At 37.2% G+C, this 8,650-nt stretch overlaps 1 protein-coding gene across 1 annotated transcript; it reads left to right on the top strand.

Annotated features, from left to right (window-relative positions):
- Positions 1 to 78: 78 nt before the first annotated feature.
- On the top strand, positions 79 to 5,383 carry LSM8 (LSM8 homolog, U6 small nuclear RNA associated). Its single transcript, XM_084785412.1, has 4 exons — positions 79 to 248; positions 1,114 to 1,154; positions 3,513 to 3,640; positions 4,937 to 5,383. Exons 1-4 carry the CDS (start codon positions 218 to 220, stop codon positions 5,025 to 5,027), a joined length of 291 nt encoding a protein of 96 aa, XP_084641538.1. The 5' UTR covers positions 79 to 217; the 3' UTR covers positions 5,028 to 5,383.
- Positions 5,384 to 8,650: the final 3,267 nt, after the last annotated feature.

Below are 8,650 nucleotides of genomic sequence, written 5' to 3'. Positions count from 1 at the left end.
GCGAAAACACACCGCGCACGCGCAGTAGTTAGCACCGCCCTGCTTCCTGTTTGACCGCCTCCTTTCAATTACTGATTCGCCACCGCGGAGGTCTCGTAGATCTCGCGGTATTTGTGTTTGCCAGCGAGCGCGAACCTGTAACTGTTTCTGGCTGGTCTTATTTTGTCTCCTTGTTGCCGGTTCCTCTCAGATTCCCGGAACCTCCGGGCCCAGCGGCATGACGTCTGCCTTGGAGAACTACATCAACCGTATCCTTGGGCGGGCTGCTGCGACTGCTCATGCCCCGGCGGGGGTGGGACGGGACGGGAGCACGGGAGGCCGGGGCGGCGTGGGGAGGACCCGGGGTCGGGATCCGCGGTGGGAGCTCCTGGCTGGACCCACAGCTCAGATCCCCGTGTAGTTAGAACTTTCCTGCAAGTAGCCTATTGATTGTGTGTGGTCCAACAATAAGAATAAGATGAACTGCTTTCCTAAGGACCACCTACCAGTTTGTAGGTCCTCATAGTCTTGCTATTTGTTTGGAGGTAGCATAAATAGAAAGATAGTTCGTAAATTTGAGTTTCGGGTCCTATACCTCCAGTTGAAATGGATGCGATAGAATAAAAAGAAATCTGTTTTGATGGTGTTTAGCTTTCAAAGCTCATATGAGGGTTTTAAATTAGCATCGCTGTCCTAAAGTCAGGACAAAAACAAGGCACTGAGCGTATGTGCAGAGAAGAAACAGAAGTTAAATACAGAGAGCTTTTAGTCATGCAAGAATTATTGGTACTTGATGACATTAATTATGACCAGGTCTTGGATGAGAAGGTCCAACATTGATTAGCACTCATCCATCTTCTATTTTAGAGGTTAGGAAATGCGTATATGAAAGAAATTGTCTTGCTCAGTGCCATAGATTGAAAAACATTTCTATTTAAACTAGGGACAAATGCCACAGACTCTACCCCTCTCCTATTTGGTTAACAGTTTCTCCCTCCTGAGCAGTGACTGCGTTGCATCTTAATTCTATCACTGTTTTTTTCTCCATTAAGTAATTGTAACGGTTTCCTTAGGAGGCTGGACGTTTTCATTTTTGTGTCCTTTAAGAAATGCTTTCCTTGACTCCTTTCCCAGGAACTGTTGCTGTTATTACTTCTGATGGGAGAATGATTGTGGTAAGTGACACTTTCCTTCTCCTCTGTCTTAAGGCTTATTAAGTACAGTCAATAATTTGAGGTGACATTTCCCATCTAGTGTTCAGGCACTACAGTATAGCTTTACGCAGTGTTCTTTTGATTCAGCTATTTACCTTTATCTCTTGGCTGCCGATAAAACTTCTTTAATAAACCTTGAAGGCCTCTGACCTGAAATTAAGACTCGTGTAATAAGCTGACTTGTTTTGCTTGCATTTTTCACTTCCATTCCATTCCTTTTGTTTGTTTTAATTTAGAGACCTTTGACGATTTGCATATTATGCATATGTTGTCATAGGTTGCTAAGCAATGGGGACTTTAAATCTGAGAGGTGTGCCTTCAGTGATTTCACTGGTCTTCAAAAAATAATGAGTGGTTTCAGAAACTAAGTTAGCTCTGACGTCACAGGTGGACTTTAGGTCCATTGTTTCATCTGCTAGCTGATTGAACTATGTCTTGCATGACAGTAATTTAATCCCAAAATTTCCCATTCTGTGATTTGTTTTTTGGCTTAAAGATTTATTTTTTTTTTTACTCATGTTTATGTGTATGTCTGTGGGAGTGTTATGTGTGTAGGGGTGCACTACATAAGGAGGCCAGAGGAGCATGTCAGCTATCCACTGGACCTAGAGTTAACAGGCAGTTGTGACCCACCCAGTGTGTGTGCTAGGAACAGGACTTTGGAGATCTGTATGTGCTCTTAGCCACTGAACCATCTCTTTAGCCTCTTTGTTTTCTTCTTAATCCTTTTGATTCCTCTTATTCTTAGCAGTGCCAGGGAAAATAACAATGTTGCTGTAGTAGAGTAATGCCTATCATGTCCATGTTTTGTTTGTCATTTAGTCTATGCTACAACTTTGTGAAGAGTTACCACTTACATTGTAGATTAGGAACAGAGCTTAGAAAAAACAAATTACTTTCCCAGAGAGTCAATATAATAATAACAGACAGCTATATAGTGTCAAAATGTGTGTTTTATTCCAAAAACCAAAGTTACTTCCCTTGCTTGTTCTTAATAAAGGAAGCAGATACTTAGGGGGTTTGTTTGTTGTGGTGCTGGGGGTCTGTTCACAGTCTAAATTTGTCACCTGTGGGCAATTAGGAATATGTTGTTTCAACACTGTGGGAAGTCTATTGCTATTAACAGAAAATTTGCAAGCAGCTGATTTTTAAAGCCTTATGTTTAAATTTCTTATTTTTTTTGGAAAATGTTTATAGAAGAAAAACTGAACAAAATCTTTGTATTGACTTTCAGTAATAGTCTTTATCACATAGTCACCTGATAAAATATTTGCATAGAAAATGAAGTTGTGGGGACCTTTGTGGGGATTACAGTGACTACCATTTGCTAACTGCTGTAGTGTATAGTCTAATTTGTTTTTATTCCCAAATTTTAGATTCCAAGTTTCTATATATTTTATTCTGATTCTATATAATTATAGCTTTCGGAACATAAGAGTTTAGTGGTGGAGCCAAGAGATTAACCAGCCAAATCCAAATTAAGCTATCTCTTCAGAAATTTGAATAGCATCCATAGTACTCCATTTTGCTAGAGCCAGCTTTTCCTGCTTATTTCTTTCATCTTAAGTTTCTGATTGTTTCAGTTCTAATATTTCATATGAGGGAATCAGTGATACATACACACAAGACACAGTGTTGGCAACAAGGAGATGCAAGCGTTAACTGTAACCACTACCTGGTCGGTGTATATTCATAAATTTATTTCTGAATAGCATTGTTTACAACAGAGTAGCGCAGTTATTTTGTAATCTGGCTCTGGAGCTAGTCTTATTTTTCAGTACTGGATGTATTATTTACTATCCATGAAATCTTGAACCATCGTTTTTCTGGAAGGACTTCAAATGAGTCCTTCATTTGAAATGGGCAAAAAATAGTAGTATCTCACAGTACGTTTCTTTTTCACAGTGCCTTTTTCTAAGAAGTAACATACAGTGATCTGTTAATAGTTTGTGATTCCACTTATTAGTAATTTAAAAAATCATTTTCCCTTAAATCTGCCTTGTTTTAGTTTAATCTTAAGTGCTAGTTCCTGGACTGAGTTTACTTACTTGAGAATACTGGTGCCCTAGTGTCCTTTGCAACTCCCAACAAGAGTAAAATAGTCAGAGTCCCAGTACAGGTTTTAGTTTTTTCTCCATCTTAAAACAAGTAAAGAGTTCGTGTCATGGAATACTTCTGGACTACAAAAGGTTATTTTATCTGCTAATGACCTCAAATTAAGACATAAATACTTAGCTGACAAATAAAATGGTTGTAAGCTTGTTTTATATATTCAGAACCAGAATACTTTTTGTTTATTCCTGCATTTTTTTCCCCCAGGGAACCCTAAAGGGTTTTGATCAGACCATTAACTTGATTTTGGATGAAAGCCATGAGCGGGTGTTCAGCTCTTCCCAGGGAGTAGAGCAAGTGGTATTAGGGTTGTACATCGTGAGAGGTGATAATGTGTAAGTAAAATAAGTAATTTTGAGTACATTTTCACTACTGTATTGCTTGCTGTATGAGAGATTTTCCACAACATAGATGATGCCATTCATACGTAATAGAACTGTGCACTCATTTGTATTGTGAATAACAGCGTATCTTATACATAATTCTATACTTTATCCTTGGGAGCCAACTAAGGTGATCTCTTCACAAACCAAACATTTACCTATTGAGCTATGTACTTATTTTAGAGTTGGCATTTGAATCTAGGATCTCGTACATGGAGAACAGGCAACCTCTCACTGAGCTGTGTTCTGCAGCTCTCTTTAGTTTTGAGACCACACTTTCCTAAGTGGCTCAGATTGACCTTGAACTTTAGATGGCCCTACCACCACAGCCTCTGAGTTACGTGTGTGTGTGTGTGTGTGTGTGTGTGTGTGTGTGTGTGTGTGTGTGTAACTAGACTGACCTGGAACTTACTACATAGGCCATACTTACTTCATTCTCCTTCAGTGTCCCAGGTGTTACAATTACAGGTGTAATCTACTGTATGTGGCTAAAATTTAAGTTTAGTTATATTAATGTTTCTAGAATACTATGAAGAGTCAAAATATGATTAGAGGACAGCAAAATATATTAGTAATGTTAGGCAGTTTAAAGGAATTTGTAAGATGACAAGAAAAGGGCTACTTTATTTATTTAGTGGCTACTCTAATTCATAAGTGAATACTATATGCTTATCTTAAAATGAATATATCCTCTAGTCACTTTATCTGAAAACTGTATTTAAGTAAGTAGGTTGATTGATCCTTAGTAAAAATTGGGTTTATAATCTATAAAATGTTCTCTAGAGATGCCTCCTATGTCTGTGTAAAAGACAAACAAACAAATTGAACTTATCCTAAACCTATTGGGACTAGAGCCTGTTTTTAGGAGCTCATGCAACAGACTTTTGATTTTTAAAAATTTTTGCAAGTAAATGGATTAGTATGTCGCTAGTAGCTTGTAGTTAGCCCCATGGGGGCTTTTGTTTGACTGTTAAGTAAATGCTGTAGATCAGCTGCTAGTTTTTCAAAGATCTGACTTTCAAGATGAGCTTCTCAGTATGTCTTCAATATTTGTTTTAGTAATAATGCCTTCACATTGAGTCGTGAAATGGCCTTGGCTTCCCACGTCATGTTTTTACTTCACTCTCTCAGTTCCACATGTTTTCGAAGAATGAAACAAGATGATGTAGCTAACGAGATTTTAGAAATGTATGGGAGCTGATTTCCGAAATGTATTTACCTCTGTCTTTTCTCCCACCCTGATAATAGAGCAGTCATCGGGGAAATTGATGAAGAGACAGATTCTGCACTGGACTTGGGGAACATCCGAGCAGAACCTCTGAACTCCGTAGCACACTGAAGGCTCAGTGTGTAGTCAGATGTCTGTAAATCTGTACAGAAGCTTCTTCGAAGATGATGTTTAGACTTTTGTATGAGTATGTAATTACGTGATTGTGGGTTTTGACTTCATGTTGGTACACTATAAATATTTCTACATTTTTATTGGGAAACATTGCCTAAATTAATAAATGTGGTTGCCTGGTTTATTTTTCTACAAAATGATATAAAAATCTAAGGATCATTTTGAAAACAGAGAAAATACCATTACTTTTGGTAATTTAATATTTATGGGAAATTGGCTGTAAAGAGAACTTAGGCTATTATTGTAATTTATACATAGAAATAATAGTAATAAAAGAGACATCTTTTTTGTGATTTTTTTTTCTTAATTACCAGTCAGTAAATTGCTCTCAACAGGTACCTGAGTTGTGGACATTTATCCCATTGCATAACTGTTCTTCAGTAGTTGAAAAAAATCGCTTCTTAGGTATAAGAGATGTGAATAAATAATTTGCTTGATTAATGAAAAACTTGCAAACTTAAGTTGCAACAGAAGTTAATAGGAGGGACTGGCGAGATAGCTCAGTGGTTAAGAGCAGTGTCTGCTCTTCCAGAGGTCCTGAGTTCGAGTCCCAGCAACTGCATGGTGGCTCACAACCATCTATAATGTGATCTGATACCCTTTTCTGTCGTGCAGGTGTACATGCAGATAGAGAACTCACAAACATAAAATAAATAAATCTTTTTAAAAAGTTAATAGGGAAGTAGGAATGACCAAGAGGATGTAGATAAATATTTCAGTGTTCAGTAAAGTTGCAAAATTCAGTATCTGAAACAGTCTGTGTATCTTAAATAACAATGTATTACTGAATTTTTAAAAGAGCTCTTATTTAATGTGGGGAGTTAGTAAAATCAGGAGCAGTGCTCTCTGCTGTCTCTCTTAATGCTTGTTCCATGAAACTACTTTCATAAACTTGATTTTTCAAAGAATTCATAGAAGTAGTATAAATCGTATTTAAATATTTTAAGCATCCACAGAACTCACCAATTTAATGTATGTGCCAAAATGGGTACCTTAGTGATAGAATAGAAAAATGTAGGTTCTCTTATAATTCAAATAAAAATCTGTGTTTTTAATATTTTTCAGTTTGTAAGTTGAAGTGCACGTTTTTCTATAATGATCTAAATAGTGAAATTTAGGCTTTAAAGGCTATGTGATCCATAATAGTTGCTTGCCTCTCCCATTACAGCATTAGCAGCCATAGATGTGTGCATAGTCTTGGCGGTCTTCCCAGTAAAACTTCATTTACAAAGCAGTCAGGCTCTTTTTGTCTTGAATGCTATTATTTTATGACCTGGCTTGAAATAAGTTCAGAAGGAAAGGGTGATGGACAGTTTGGTTAAGTTCTGAAAAGTGTTTCTGGAAAAGGCTGTCTTCAGAGTTTAGAGCTGAGTTTGTTTAACCCTTTAGTACTCATAACGCCAATGTCATTTTGGCTACTTAAAACAAAAACCTTGTGAGGAAAGGCTAGGCATGATAACAGCCTGTAGTCGGTAATAAAATGAGGATAATGCAATTGAGTTTAGGGATTATGAGCCAGAATGGCTGTTTTGAATACATAGCACTTTAAATTTCTAAACCAAGTCCAAAATTTAACCCAAATCAAAGTTTTGTCCTAACACTATAAATGAAGTCCATACATCCTTCCCCAAAACTATTTGTCATACTGTGTTTTCTTGATTGAGATTGGATAAAACATTTGGAACGCTTTATTTTATGAAAGAAATGGTTGAGGACCAAATGCTGTTTTCTGACTATTCCTAGGTGGCCATGGCTCTCTGTGTGCCCCCAGCCACGTCAAACTGGATTTGGTCTTGCGTGGAACTGTACGGGTTTCTATGCAGTGCCAGCGTTCTTCTGTTTCTTAATGAAGCTTATTCTGCAGTCAAGTTTATAAAGAGCCCTAAGTCAATTATAACCTTCACATCTGTTCCTTGAGGTTCAGAAAAAAGGTACAATTAAAAACCAGGTTACTAATAAGAGTTTGGTTGGCGAGCTGTTTTCATGAAATTACTTGAAGGGGCAAAAAAGGACATAAAGTAAGAAGGAAAGGCTTTTTTCTTTGTAGTTGAATCAAGATAACATTACTTCTAGGCTATATCACTTTGTTAAATGGCTTCATCAGTTTGGGTTCAAAAATAGGACAAATCTTAGAGCCATAAACACTAAAGATAAACTTATCAATACTAAATTTTTAAAAACATCCTTGGAAGATCATTCTCAAAATTTAAATCTAACAATGTGAGAATACACAGGAATAAACAATTTAATTTCAGTATAGAATAACCATGTCAATGTTTCTCTGTGCACTCTGATTAAGAATGTAAACAATAATGTCATGTGAATCTGCTTGCCTAGTAGTCAAAGTTACAAGAGTCTCTGGCTTGCAGTACCATGCCTTTGCCTTCAGGATTCAGTAGCATTATGTATTTGAGTCTACATCATTTTCCAGGTGTAATGTTGGATGGTTCCAGTAGTAATCCTTCTAAATATAGGCAGGTTGAAGCTCTAATCCATCCAATTTTGTAGTTCTTCCCCTGGCCAGAAAATACAGTATCAAAATGGATCATCATTACTTGGTTTGACAAAGACAGTCCCTCAAACTGGCCTCCTTAAAGCCACCTGAGGCACTGTAAAAACGGCTTTGAGCTCTGCTCATCTTGGTTTATTGCATCCAAAATGGAACAAGTGGGTATAATTCTTAAAATGAACCAGGCACTTGGTTACCCCATTGAGTCTTTAAGATTCCATTTTATTTATTTGAGGCATTCTTACCCCATTTTAGAACACAGTATATTCTGTCTTAATTAAGTATTGGGCAAATGAGATAAAGTTGCATTGTGTTTCCATGTGAGACTAAAAGGAAGTGTTGGCAAGAAAATAGCTCCATCCAGTTTTACACAGATGTATTCAGGGCTCTTCTGATCAGCTGGGCATTCATTTAATTGTGAAATATCTGCTCAATAGAGCTGCGGTAAGTGTTGTGGTTATCATTTCTTCCTGTAGTGGGAGTTCTGTGACACCAGCTTAGTTGCTTTTTATGACACTGCCTCCTAGTGACTATTACTTTCTTTTCTAAGTGTCAGAATATTAAATAGGAGTGGGAGTGTTGTCAGGGACACTTGTCAAGCTATTAATAAACACTGGAAGCTGCCTCTAAGCCAGGGAACACAGTAAACAGGTTGGTCCTTGGTGAAGTACTGTCTATGTGGTACCTCACCCAAATCATCTTGATACAAAAATTTATCTTTTAGTGTGAGGCTGAATTCATTTAAAGCTACTACAATCATCCTTTTAAATAGATATAATTTAGTTTCATCATTTTTTTCACTTCTGTTTTTCAGTAAAATTGCTAAGTCTGTAGGTTGCATAATGCTAAGGATGGGGGCGAAATAGAACTCACCAGCTGCATTAGTTTCCTACATTAGCTACTCACCATCTGTTATAACAGCAGCGTTTGGGGAGTGGAGGAGTTGAGAGTTCAAGGATATGAGTTGTCTTCATGACATCTTTCAAAGATGAAAAGCTTTCACATTAAAACCTTTTTTAAATCTAGCATTTTAAGACATTTTGTATGTTGT

The sequence above is a fragment of the Acomys minous genome (genome assembly GCF_964271855.1).
Source record: "Acomys minous genome assembly, chromosome: 6".
NCBI classification, from domain to species: domain Eukaryota; kingdom Metazoa; phylum Chordata; class Mammalia; order Rodentia; family Muridae; genus Acomys; species Acomys minous.
Note: the sequence above shows the minus strand (reverse complement) of the source record. Positions and strands in the feature narration are given on the sequence as shown.